Here is a 13,919-nt window from a genome sequence, read left to right on the forward strand (position 1 = left end):
ACTTCAACCTTCACTAGAGTGTTCTGATTTTCTCATTACCCTTAATTTACTTACTAATCCGCTGTTACATTTGCCTCAACATCACTGAAGCACAAAGCATCCCTCTTCGAATTATCAGTAAAGAGGATTAGAGCCGAATAATGTGATATAGTAGGAGCCCGCTCCTCTTTAGTCTCTTTATAGTAGTGGATTAGACAGTTCCAGGCGTTCAGATAGCGGAGAGTGGCGCGAAATAGGGAGCGTACTGGCGGAAAAAGCGGAAGAAAGAGAAAGAATACACCCCCTCACTCTATTAAATCTTGCAAACTGCTTGGAGGTCATATCAATGAACATCTTAAGTGGGACGATCACATCAAGCACACGGCATCAGGGTGAATGCTACACCACTCTATCAATACTAAGAAAACTGAAATATCTCGCCAAATACGAGCTTAGAAAGCAACTAGCAGAAACATTCATTTTGTCAAAACTAGATTATGCCGATCTGGTTTTTTACGCTCTACCACAATTCATACTTCGTTGTTGCAACGGGTTCAATTTGCTACCGCAAGTTTTGTACTCGGTCACTATGTTAAGAACTTTCGGGATGTATTTAAAATCGGATGGCTTCCAATCAATGAGAGAAGAGATTTGAACCTCCTGAAATCATGCTTTAAAGCTTTGCATAACACTGAGACTTGGCCAGGGCTCCTGCTTAAAGTGATAAAACAGGAATGACCTAAGGAACTGTGTTCAAGCAATTCAATTAGATTAACGGTCCCGACCGAAAAGGGCACTTTCCAATAATGCGTCGAAGCTATTTTAAAATAATCTACCAGAAATTATAAGAAACTGTAAAGATTACAGAACCTTTTAAGACTTTCAAGGAATTTTTTAAGTAATAGAGTACAGAGTGATTAGTTAGTTTTACTGTAATTGGATTCTGTTAATCCTGCTTCTACTTTTAATTGTATACTGCATAATTTGTAAATAACTTAATTTGATTTATTTTTTAATTGTAATTGATGTAATTTAACAGGGCCAAAAAGAGCCACCCAGTGGATCTGTTAATAAACCATTACTATTATTATTATTTTTTCCTGCTCACTTTACTTTGCGCCGTCCCTACTATCTGAGCTCCTGGAACAGGCTAATAGTGGGTAACCACAATACACTAGGTAAGTCGATCTGATCCGGGCGTTATAAGATTATATCCTAAAAATAGGAAAAGGAAAGGGCGCGAAAGTCACTCCCTTTTAATTAATCCTTTGGCGCCTAACCCTCCGGTGGTGCGTAATTCCCTTCCTACCCCTGCCTTGCGGCGTCTTTCACGCACGCTTCTCGTCTCAAGCGTGCGATAACGCTCGCTCTGTTTTTTGCCTTGTTTTGTTGCTTTTTTTCCGGTTTATTCACCAAGTGATTATGAATAAACAAGGGCGGAATATAGTGGAGTTCCGAAATTCTGTTTGAATGTACCATGTCAAGAGAGAATGAGCTATTCTCTCTTGACCACGTTCCAGGCTGTGCTTTCAGGAAGTCGCGACGGGCGAGCGCTAGCGCCATGAAGGGGGCGAGGACTGGGAAGAACGGGGTCGAAAAGATGTGCGTCCCACTCCTTTCAACTTTTCTTTCCATTTTTTTGTCGACTTTTTCTGTCCTCCGTGTCCATTTGCTTTTCGCTTGTGCCAGCAGCGAGACTAAAACAGACTAATTTGGGTGACCAACATGTCGGCAACCAAGGCTGATATTACTTTCCCAAGACACCAAGATGACGCAAATAACCTAACAGAGTTCCACTGGACTCATCAGCAGCTAAAATCTCCACCGAGTCCCCAGCTAAAGCTTCATAATAAACAGTGATTACTGAAAGCCTACTTCTATGAAAGATGAAAATTAAGAATTTCATTCCCTGGCTGACTCAGCTATAAAAGGAAGGATGAAGGTTCCCGAGGAGCATTCCCCCCCCCCCCCCTGGATTTAAGTAGCGCAATGGAACCTTAAGTGGTATGCCAGTATGCCTGAGGTGAGAACTAAGTGGAAAACTGTTGAAGCTTAGAAGACACACTGTTTTTGGTGCTAGATGAATATTTCAATGAAAGTCGGTCCTGATCTGGACAGTCAGCTAGTCTACAGATAAGCCCTACGAAGCCAATAGCTCTCAGTATTTTTTGTTTGGTGGTTTTGTGTTCGATTCTATTCTTCGTGGCACCCGACCAGCTTTTCTACGTTGATCAGAACAAACTGCACACTTTCACGATTATCGTTGTGTATGTGTTTTTTTTTTACCTATAAGAGCAGCAGCATTGGACCGTGAGTTTGCCGACAGAGCCCTTTGCGGTAGGCCTCAAAAAACTTCCACTCAGACACATTGTTAGATCTAGTCGTTTTGGCGTATAGAAAGGCGGTATAAATCATGTAAAATTGTGGCCTCTTAATAGTTGACTTGATTGAAGAGTCGTCGAGTCAGCGGTCTTCTAGTTTCTAAACGGACCATTAACCATGACTCCCCTTGACCCGGTCACGGTCCGCTCATGCAAGTTCCTAAAAACGTGATTTTATTTTCACATTAAAGTGTAAAATTATCAGACCATATCGAGGGTAATAATTTGTGCAAAAGCTTCCGATAAGAAACGTTTACCGTGAACTAAACGAGAACGTTTATACGACTTTATGAAACACTTCTCGCCTTTGTAAAAATATATAGAGTTTAACATTCTGATACACGTGACACACACCACAAACGTATAATCCCAAAACGAGTCCAAAGAATCTAAAGATTCTGAGAATGGATTATGTAACTGAAGACGCCTAGTTAACAAGATGAGTTTGTTTATTGGCACTTGTTGTTCTTTTTTTTTTTTTGTACAGGTCGCGGCACCGGAAATATGGAAAAGAGCAACTGTATCAATCTCCTAGAGTTTTAGCTAGATTTTTTCTCTTAAAATAGACTCTCCCCGACAATATCACCAAGAAGACCGCTTGACCCGGCTAACAGCAGACTGGGCCGAAAAATAAAGTAGGGCAGAATTTGGGAATTGTATGACCACCAGTCACATGCCAGTCAGCTTTCAGTTGACGAAAATGTTTAGATTAAAAATTTCTACAGTGAACACCCGTTAAACCCTGTGATTATTTCTCTTTTTGTTTTTAGTAAAAAAAAGCATGACTGACATGACCACAAAATAGAACCAGTTCAATCTTTCTAAACAAATTTAAGACCCCCTGCTTGTGTAGTCATAACGTTCAGGCTCAGTCATTGAGCCATTTTTAGAAATTATGAACAGCACTACCGATTTCCTTCCTGTCAGTCTCACAAGACGAAGAGACAAAACCCCGAGGATTAAACTTTTGAAACAAAAGGTTAGAAAAACGCCAAACTGTATCAAAGGCCGTGAGCAGTCTAACAGACCATCAGTTGACAAGACTCGCGCAGTAATGTAATGGTAGTTAGTTACGTACCGCACCCGTAAAATTCTTAGGTTGGATTAATAGGGACGTTAAAAAGCCGGGATGGTTCTACCCGTACACTACACCTACGTTTTTGCGGGATTTGGACAATTCTACGGTGATGACGACAGCTCTGGAAGATTCCACACTTGAAGGTTGACTGAAGAAAGAAGTATTGTATTTCATCAATCACTGCTGAGTGACAACGCCGTACTTTATTGCACCAATCACCATTGTTCTATTATTAACACATAACCGTTCTCGCAGGGTCAGTGAAGCGTTTCTGCATGTTTATTAGATGGTAAAGAGATCGAATAGACGGCTCATGGCAATGTTGGATGAATAAGGTGAGAATCACTCTTTTTACACTTCCTTTTTCCAAAGCAGAAACTTTTGGGACGATTCTTGTAAGATTTGTTGTCTCTTTTGTCTTTGACATCGGTTGTTGTGACATTGTAGTGGAGTTCAGGAGTCCATTATTCCCGAAATTTTGCGTAGCGTGTGCTCGCGTTTCTGACTATTACTACCGGTTTTAATCTCCTCAGGATGTTTCGTGTTATCTGTTAACAGTTCCAAAACCCATGAAAGAAATTTTAGACACTATATGCCCGGACACATTAGAGACTTAAATATCTCGTTCGTGTAACTCGAAAGGTTTTAGCCCTCTTTGTGAATATAGCGTGTTGCCAACATTGGAAACGGCACTCAGTCGTTCATGTCAAGAATAATAACCTCAATATTCTTACCCCTACCCATATTTGATTGTTGATCCTCGACACCGAATTGCGGTTGCGTTCTTTTCTAATGCTTGGGCTTCCTAAATACGCGTTTCAATGTGTACACAGTGCTCCGTTATATGCGGCGTTGACTTCTTTCGTTGATTGTGTACTTTAGCCTGCTATATTCATTGTCTAATTGATTCCATTTCGTTTTCTGTACGCCATTATTGTTGTGGAACTATTAACTAATGTTCATCGTTATTAGGTGAAAAATTCATCATTACGTTGTTAGAAAAAGGTTACAGACCAGTCCGATGATTCTTTGATTTCTCAGTGGAAAACAAAAAGTTCGGTAAACACAAGACATCGCGCTCTGTTGGCGATTTTAGAATGCAAATTACCGCAAACCATTAATCAAATAAAATGATCAGTTTTTTATGCGTATTTTTATTCACAAAAAGCACTGCTGGTTCTAGCGAGGAAAATTTAAGACCATAATACCTTGGAAATTCGTTTAAAAAACTACACTGTGTTATTAAAATGGTAGGAAATCAACAGGTCATTCGGTCACCAATCGAGTCCGTTGATTGACTACTTGAAATGCTACGTATGATAAGAAGTAATTAGAGAAGAGGGTAGGGCAAAATCTTGGCCTGCTTTACAATTGCAGAATTCTTCATCTTCAAGAATTGTATCGTGTTGGGTATGAGCCTGTCTTGCTTCAGCACATTTCGGCGAACCCTTTATCAAATATACTTCATTTGCAAGTGAAAGTAAACCTGAAAAGAAGCTCTAATACGTCACTTCCGGTTGTGAAAGAAAAGAAAAGAAAAATTTAAGAAAGATTAAAAAAATTCCCATTTTTGTTGTGAAATTTGCAGCGTAAGTCTAGACAAGACTAATTCACCAAAAACATAACCTCGGGGCAATTTTTTCGAATACCTGCGGATTTTACTAACTTCCGACATGTGTCTCACTAGAAGAACAAGTTTGGTTTGGAAGCATCACTAATTGATAAGAGTAAGAGAACCCTATAAACAAATAGCCGGGTAGGAAAAAGGCGAACTTGTACCCTCATTGTTTGTGGCAAATTAAAGGGTTTATGTCTCGTGGAGTGATAATTTGTCAGCGAATTATACAATCAAAGAACTCCTGTCACGTCAATTTTTCGCTAGATTAGCGATCCATACCGTATATTTTATAAGAAGATTCGGAAGGGATGAAACACCTTCACGTATTTTTATGTTAGAATTATTGTCGTGGTTAGCAACGGGCAGTATGATTGTAGAGTCAAGGTACACATTTTTACAGTCTTTCTACGGTGTATCAGTCGTTGTTAGGAAGTAATTTTACCGCGCGTCATTTTACAAAGTCATGGTGTTGAGTTTTCTTTGTCGGATTCTGGAGGATCGGAAAAGACTAAGGACTTGTTTGCATAATGGCTGAAACTCTGAATAACTTTAGTCAGAAATTATAAGATGCCAACATCAAAAAATGCAAAAACACTGACTATTTTGACCGGTTTTTGTGGCCTTTAGAAGTTGGTTGAGGGTGAATCTGAAAAAAGAAGGAAGGCTCGGAGTTCTTTTCTTGATTGTGACGTCATCTTCCTTAGGCCATTCGCTTGTAGATCTAGAATTTCAATCAATCATGCCGGTTTGTCGAAGCTGTCGGTCATTTGACTAAAATGACTAAAATTAAATTTCCTCTAAGATCCTTAGAGCGATGCAACGCAATCTTTGCGCATCAGGTCAGGATTAGGAAAGATATGTTCATGGCGTGAAAACAAAAGCGTTTTTTGTATAGGAGTCTTAACATATAAGAAAAGACTTTTAAAATCTCGCACAGCAGATCTGTAGAGCTTAAGTTTTAAAACTCTTGGTTCAAAGTATTACTAATTCTAAGGAGTTATTGACCGTAAGGATAGACGAGACACTGTCTCCTTGCCATTTAGCGTCTCATCTTTATTTCCCTTTTGTCGACGTCTACACGGCAATGTATGAAGCATCAAGAACGTTTAGATACAGAAAGAATATAGGTATATCATCTTATTGTATTTTAAGAACTTAGTGTTAATTAATGAAAAAAAATCTTATAATCTCTAGTACGTGTTACTAGAAAAAAAATGAGGACACATTATTGGATTAGAAAAAAAAGTTTAAAAAAAACATGATGCAAGAAAAGCAACATAGGCCGCTCTTATACGAGTTTTTTCTGCTAAAGAAGAAACATTTTTCGCTGTATTGTTCTTTGTTGCAAGCCCGTAACTTGAGAGCAATATCACTTGAAACGTCATTTAGTACAAAGCATTTTTTATGGCGATTGACGTGTAGAGTTCATCCGCTTTCAGTGTGTTTAACACGGACAGCTTTTGTTCAACGGGAATTTCGACTAAGTTCGTCTATCTCAATGATGATATTTTTCCGTTTTAAGCTTATTATGTAGATCCGTTTGTGGTAACTGTCAACTGGTGAAAAGAAAAAGGAAAACAGCTATGTCGACTGAGACGCAGAACTTTAGGAGTAGAAGTAGGACTCTTCCTGCAAGAGTGAAGATTGAGCAAAAGATTGGACAAGACACAATACCTAGGCCACGATCACCCATGAGAAGGTAACACTGGTGTTTGTGTGTTCTGTGTAGAATTTAGTTCAGTCGTTGTAATTGTTCTAATACGGGGATACTTTTCGTGTCGTAAATTCTTGCCCCCTTGAAGTTAGTTATGCCCCAACTGTGATAACTTGTTCACCACGTAGCAGAAACAGTATATGTAAATAATTAAGCGCGTAAATCAGATACATTTCCCAGTGTTCGATTACAAAGTAGTTTGTATCACCCCATTCAAAGGTTAAAACTTCGTGATGGATCGAAAGTAGCGTTTATGGCGAAAGACAGAGAGTGCTGATGTTCGCGTGCGTTTTCATTGATGTATCATGTTCGAGACATGAAGAGTTATATTTACAAGGACATTAGTCGTGTTTATTTTATTTCGACGTAAAACATAGCCTGTTCCAGGCTCCACTATCTGAGAGCCTGGAACAGGTTACGTAAAACAATGTGCATACAATATGTTCAATAAGTTGTTACCATTGTGTTTAACTTGTAACTCCAAACACTTGTTAGCAGTGTCGAAACAAACGTTTAGCGAGAGATGTTAAATATGTAAGACCTTGTTGTCTGTGTGAGCCTTTTGCAGAACAGTGGAATGCTCGTGGGTTGTTTATAGATATGTTTGTTTGTTTTGTTTTGCAGATTAGCAGATATCCTAAAAAGGAAAAAGAAGCGAGGAAAGGGGGATGCTGATTCATTCAATAAATTGCCATTGGAGAAGCAAGCGTGGTTTCATGGCAAGATAACGGCAGATTTTGCTGAGCGTTACTTGCGTCGTGACGGGCACTTTTTGGTGCGGGAGGATCCTGCTAAGCCTGGAAGCTGCTTTATAGTGGTGCGGCACAAGCGAGAATCTATTCATGTGCCTCTCTGTAAAGTGAACTCGTCCAAAGGGACGAGGATCAAGTTTAGAACTGAGGATTCTGAAAATAGCTTTGACTCAATACCCGAACTCATCAACTATTACGTTTCGGAAGGAAAACCGTTGTCCCCAAAGACTCAAGCTGTTATTACGCACGCCGTGAGCCGTGATGCCACTCTGTTATCAACCGATGACTTTCATAACAGATATGTTTTCAATGCAAGCCCTTCTAACGGGTGTCCACCAAAAGCCCCAGGAACTGGTCCTTTGCGGCAAAAGAAATTGGACAAATATACACGAAAGAATAGTGACCCTGGATTGCATTTTACTGTTAACAACGGGAGTAACGTTTTGTCTGAGAAACTTAATGGTGTCCATGTAGCCTCAGGCAACGTAATAGGTACAGTTCAGTCAAAACAAAGACAAAAGATCCCAGGGCAGTTCCTTGAGAAGGCTTCCAAAGAAGAGAACATATCAGATAGGTTCTATGAGGCGCCATTTGGAGAAAATGAAACAAACATTGAAGAAGAAATCGCGGAAGACCCTTACCATTATTATGAAAAACCTGACTTAAAAGTTGATTCAGACAATTTTTATGACAAGCCAACCGAACCCAAAAATTCGACAATAAGGAGAGAGGAGAAGAGAGAGGAAAACTGTGTTCTCGAAAGTGAGGAAAGCTTTAGTGTCAATCCTGATCAAACACAAGTTGGAGAAAGTTTTTATAACGAACCATCGCTCGAGAATTATTCTCAAGCGATGAATGACAGGCCTCCGAGCGTGGGTAGCCAAAACAGCTTGGGTAACCAGTTAAATGATAGTGCAAACCAAAGTCCAGGAGATGTCTATGACAAGCCTAGAGCCAGCACGGAGGGGTTGTATGACAGTCCTAAAGGAAGCCGAGACGATTTGTATGACAAACCTCCTCCAAGACCCAAGAGAGTGGTGTCATTTCGAAAATCAGACCCAACATTGTCCGACAAAGAGGTGCTGCCTAGACCAAAGCTTGTGTCAAGGTCTAGCGCACCTTCTTCACCCTCCTGCCCTGGTGAAGGATTGCTTGCTGTGCAGTCTAAAATCGAGGATGGTGTTTTTCCTGACAAAAGGCATTCAGGAGATAATTTGACGGCGGCTCAGATCAAAGGCGTGTCATCTGAGGGAGTCAATAATACATCTGACAAACCAACTGGGGCTGAATCCAAGCTGCGTTACTCTACGCCACCGAAAAAACCACAGCGTCCATCTCTTTCAAGATCAAAATCCGAACAAAGCCCGCATTCAAAGCAGGATTTTTACGACAGCCCACGTTCCAAGTCAGTCTCAGCCGATGACAGCGCTTTCAAGTCAGAAGAGACAGCCACAAGATTGCAGCCTGAATCGCCAAAGCCCCTGGACAAAAAAGGAATATTTTTAAGTGTGATGAAGAAAATTGGTGAGAAACTCCTCACCCCTTTCTTAGAGACCGACTGCCTAACCCTTGCTCGACACATAACCCGCGTGGACCTTGTTTTAGTGTGGGGTGAAGAGCCTCATCGTTGCTCGTGGAGCATTGAGGATGGCACTGGAGGAGCCAAAGGATTGGAAATATTGACGCTTCCTCAAGGAAGAGAGAAAAGATCCGAGTTACTACAAAGGTGAGCAGTAAGGTGGCCGTACTTTTTTTGAATATCTTTTTTCGTTCCTCTTCTGCCATAATCCAGACTCAAACTTCGTACATATATCTTTAAGTCTTTGATTTCCAAGAAAGCTGAACATCGAGTATCATTTTTTGCGACGGTACTTTTATCCTCCATGCAGTTTCTTGGGGTGCTCACTTTATCGGGCTTCACCCAAACAAACTCGTGAACATTTCCACGCGTACTATTCTATCTTAATTAACGTATCACAATCAGAAAAATATATCATAATTTAAAGAAACCATATGCAGTATTATACTTAAGGATTTTTGGTTGTGTACTGTCTCTTAGTGGGGCGAGGCTTATCTTTACTGACTGAAAGACTCACAGATCGGGGTTACAAGCCCTACTCAGTGAGGCTTACAGATCTAAAAGTGACTCGTCTGAGCTTACAGTTTTTTAATCTTAGATCTTACATTAAATTGGTTTATAGATTCGCCAATCTTTCTCATTGGGTGGCAACTTTGGTGGTGGCAGCAGGTGATTTAGGTACAAGAGAGAAAGTGCTTAGTAAGCTCATCGAATTGGCTGATATATTAAGCGATAAGCTCGGTAACCTTATCTCATTTATGGCCGTCATGGAGGGTCTTGCCTTACCACAGGTAAGTGTTTGAAATACATAACACTTCTGTGTGTGTAATTATGCGATAAGCGTGAAGTTCGACTCATTAACAATTATTCCTCGAGCCCGAATGGGCTCTGAGTCAATCGGCCTCATGGGCTATTGACTCTGAGGCCATAAGGGCGAGAGGAATAATTGTTTTAGTAAAATCCAACTAGTTGGTCAAAAATATCGAGAAAAAAAAAAAGCTAGTTATAGCTAGACTTTAACCCTTTTTTGCCGCCAAAAAGCACGCGCTTTTCGCTACTAGCGGGCTATAACATATAGCCTAATAGTAGCTCAACCAATCAGAACGCAGCAATGATAATAGACCACTAGTTGGATTTTACTAAAATGTGTTAGTCGAAGTCTAATCTCGGTAGAAAGTGTCCAGTCTCGTCGTATATCTATTTACCGGAGTTGACGATGAGACAAAAAACACGTTAGTGAACAAAAGGGCGCCGGATTTACCGTAATCAAGCTCGTTATGTGAAACGATGAGCGCTTTCATTTATTCCGTGGGTCAGGTCTGGAAGATTTTCACAAGTTCATGTACCTTCTGTATAAGAGTGATTTCCATAGTAGTTTTCTCACAGTTACGTTGTTAACTACACAGTTTTCGTAGCTACCAGCCCATATCTCTTTCTTTTAGTGAAACATTGACCCAAGTATATGGCTTAAGTCTGGACCAAAGCAAAGTCACTTCACGAAATAAGAAAATATTTGGTAGCATACGTTCTTCTTTTGCTGTGGGGCTACCGTATTTACTCGAAAAAGCGCCGCGATACTTATTAAATTTTTGTTGGCTTAAAAGCGGTGCTTATTCGAGGGCGACGTTATTGAAAGTTGGACGCGAAAAAGAATTGTTTCAACTACGGTATTTTCTTTTCCCAATTTAACAGAATTAATGTCTTTTGATTTTGATTATATCAGGGCCGCGGGGCTTATTCGGGGCGGCGCTTAGTAACGTTTTTTCTTCCAAGGGCGGTGCTTATTTGACAAAATACGGTATGTCAATACGTGCAAGTTATTTTGGAATAGTTACTTTCGTGCAAAACGTCTAACTGTAGTCTTCTTTCTTCGTAAGGTAACGCGTCTTCACCACACGTGGTCCTGCCTTCACCACCGGTGCTGCTCCACGGCTATTCTCTACCACAGCACCCTCAAGCCCTTGGCTGGTCTTTTGAGCTCAGGTGCTCCCAGTCCTTTCCCTGGAGTGTGCCTTCCTTATATCGTCCCTTTAGTTAGATACATGGAAATGACCCCGGATGAAATTTTACACGACTGGGCACACTCCGAAGTAGACCTCGGTTTAGAGGTCATTTTAGCACACTTGGCCTCCGGTCGTGCTCTCACACAGCAGCTAGAAGAGTTCCGCCAAGAAGCTATTTCTCGTCTGAAAACAAGAGAGTATGTAGTGAATGCTCTACTTTTTGAGTATTTTCAAGAAAAAGTGAACGTTGGGAATGTACTTGGATTGGGTCCTGATCCATCTAACCGAACAACTAAACTAAAAACCTTGCTACAATGGCTTTCTGAAAGTGCAGAAAACTCTGCAGTCTCGTCCGCTGGTGTGTAAAGAAGGACCTCAACGTAAGTTTCGTGTACGCCAAAGCAGTCGTAGATCGTAAGTTTGTGCTGCGTTCGAATGACTGGGAAAGCGATGAACCAGTAAGAACCCTAACATCATCATGAATGCACGTCACGAAAATCCCTACACCGACATTTATTTTGCTGAGGATGACTAAACATGTATTTTTGAAGGACAGCACATCAAGATCTAAAGAACTTATATCGAGTCTTAATATCCCTTTCAATTCCGAACCAGTTGTTGTTCTTTACTGATTGCTGACAAATGTTTCTCTCGTTGGTAAAATTAGTTTTAGTTGAAGATTTTGATTAAATCAGGTATAAACTTGTTCGGCTCCAAGACAGTGACCAGTTACAAGGGCCAGTTATAGAAGTTTTGGTCACTTCGGCACTATAAAACTTCGATCTAATTCTTTTGATTATTTCCAACCGAGGCCGGGGGTGTCGCGTTTAGTTAGGTGGCTGAAACGTGAGCCCGCCAGAATAAGCGTCGACTCTCATCTGGAAGGGAAATCTTGAGCTTTTTACGGTCAACAAGTGAAGCTGAAAGTTTCATCCTCAGACTAAAAAGTTACACAAAATGATTAATAGCACCGCGAAAAAATTGTCTGGTGAAAATGGTGGGTCTTAAGGATTTTTATGGTTTTAAGGCTGAAGGTGTAACTGTAAAATGCTTGAATTTTCAATGTTTTTTTGTTAGTGTTGTTTGATCGTAAATAATGAAAATTGAAATACTTTTTTTAAAACGTATTTTTATTCCTTAAGCATCGTTATTGTGACAGTGTCATTGTAAATCAGGGTTCTTTGTGCATTGTTGGTTTATTCGTGATACTTTCCTGACTTCATAAAAATGATTATTTGAGGTGGCTAACCTTCTTAAAATAGTTTTGATTCATTATATTTGTTAAGTTTAGTTCCGTTTCCTTTTTCAGTGAAGGCAAATTCCTGATACCTATAAGGTTATCATTCTATTTTCGTTACGTTGTTCAATATTGTTTGTTTTCTAGATAAAACCGATACAGAATTGAGCAAATATTATCTTAAGATTATTGACGCAAATGTGTTGTACACTTTTAGTTTTTTTGTAATTAGTTGTAAATACTGAATGCTTGCTAAATAAACAAGAATGTTATTGAAGTGGTTTGGTTGGTTGGTTGGTAGGCGGGATGGAGGGTTAACCGTTGTGACGTAGCGTGTCGTGACATCACGTGCTCTCACAACGGTTGGACAATAAAATTCCCTGTTAACGTACCGCGCGGTCAGTCTCGTCAAGGATGAGAAACCCGCCTCTAAAATGGTCACGCTGTATTCTGCCCCGAGCCTAAATCAAAACCTAAAGAGGGGGCCACAAGCAATGCATTTTGTGCGTTCTTTCTCTTTCATCCACACCACATGTCATACTTAGGTCGACCTTCGCAGATAACGCAAAATCCGCCTTTCATTTCATTCCGTTTTTTTCTGTCTGAGCCGGAAAATTCCATGAGGATTACATAAGTCTTAGGCCCCGTCCACGCGAAAACGCTAAAACGATGGAAATACGATAGCATCCCTTATTGAGCATGCGTCATGCTTGAAGTATATTATGTATTTAATGATGTATGACATCATGATATTCGAAAACGTTTTCGTTTTCGTCCGTCCACACGTAAACAAAAAGCCGACGTATTCAAAAATCTTCACTCTGGAGAGCGTTTTTGAAAAGATGCGTTTTGGGTGACTGTTTTCACCAGATACGTGTGGACGGTAGGTCGGAACCGGAGAAAAAATATCCGTTTTCAAGTAAAAGCGGATACGTGTGGACGGGGCCTTAGTCAGGTTTGAAAAAATGCCTCGGTATAACACGGAGGGTCGTGGGTTCGAATCCGATCTGGGGCTTAGATTTTTTCTGTGTCCCCAAAGGGGATGTTACTAAAACGAAGACCCAAAAACGAAGACCTAAAACCCCTTGGACTAAAACGACTGATGCTAACCGCTGAGGGCAACACCCGCTCCCATAATTTGTTACGTCGATTTGGGAATGTTGTGGTATTTTTTTTTTCTGGTTCTCTTGTGATTCATTAATGCAGAATTCTCATTTCGAAATTTACTTCCTGGCACCGATCGTAATTCAGAGGCCAAGAGAGGTCACAAAAGGGAGGACTTTCCCCCCTCCCACCCTCATAAATAATGCGCCCTCGTGAAGAGGAAGGCGTGACGAGCCCAGTTGCCTGCGTGCAAAGGAAATAGGAGACGTCTGCACGCAGGCAACGAGCCCAGAGGTCATCAGAGTGGCCACGGGAGACCTGACAATCAAAAAGGCTTATGACACGATTTGTCTTGGAAGACTTCACCAAACGTGTTTTGGGCGCGTAGTTGGGGTTTGGGGGAGGAGGGAGTCCATTGCCTTTTTTATGCGTCGACATTATACTGCTTGCAATCCGCCTTTTCTCTTAAAATCC

At 40.7% G+C, this 13,919-nt stretch overlaps 1 protein-coding gene across 3 annotated transcripts; it reads left to right on the forward strand.

Annotated features, from left to right (window-relative positions):
- Positions 1-3,441: 3,441 nt before the first annotated feature.
- Positions 3,442-12,618, forward strand: LOC140939167 (breast cancer anti-estrogen resistance protein 3 homolog). 3 transcript variants are annotated; one of them, XM_073388726.1, is made up of 6 exons: positions 3,442-3,581; positions 3,694-3,773; positions 6,579-6,755; positions 7,395-9,248; positions 9,724-9,892; positions 10,979-12,618. In XM_073388726.1, the coding sequence occupies exons 3-6, from the start codon at positions 6,640-6,642 to the stop codon at positions 11,468-11,470; spliced, it is 2,631 nt and encodes an 876-aa protein (XP_073244827.1). In that variant the 5' UTR covers positions 3,442-3,581; positions 3,694-3,773; positions 6,579-6,639; the 3' UTR covers positions 11,471-12,618. The 3 variants fall into 3 exon arrangements, with proteins under 3 accessions (XP_073244827.1, XP_073244828.1, XP_073244826.1); XM_073388727.1 differs by lacking the exon at positions 3,442-3,581 and having other exon boundaries at positions 3,618-3,773; positions 10,979-11,442; positions 11,479-12,618; XM_073388725.1 differs by lacking the exon at positions 3,442-3,581 and having other exon boundaries at positions 3,618-3,773.
- The last annotated feature ends 1,301 nt before the right edge of the window (positions 12,619-13,919 follow it).

This window comes from Porites lutea, chromosome 5 (assembly GCF_958299795.1).
Source record: "Porites lutea chromosome 5, jaPorLute2.1, whole genome shotgun sequence".
In the NCBI taxonomy this organism is placed as follows: Eukaryota; Metazoa; Cnidaria; class Anthozoa; order Scleractinia; family Poritidae; genus Porites; species Porites lutea.

What these genes read in the sequence shown, in the direction of transcription:
- LOC140939167 (XM_073388726.1), top strand. Translation starts at nt 6,640, where the DNA reads ATGTCGACTGAGACGCAGAACTTTAGGAGTAGAAGTAGGACTCTTCCT. An exon ending in CCACGATCACCCATGAGAAG is followed by an intron (nt 6,756 to 7,394) that starts GTAACACTGGTG and finishes TTTGTTTTGCAG; the next exon opens with ATTAGCAGATATCCTAAAAA. An exon ending in AGATCCGAGTTACTACAAAG is followed by an intron (nt 9,249 to 9,723) that starts GTGAGCAGTAAG and finishes ATTGGTTTATAG; the next exon opens with ATTCGCCAATCTTTCTCATT.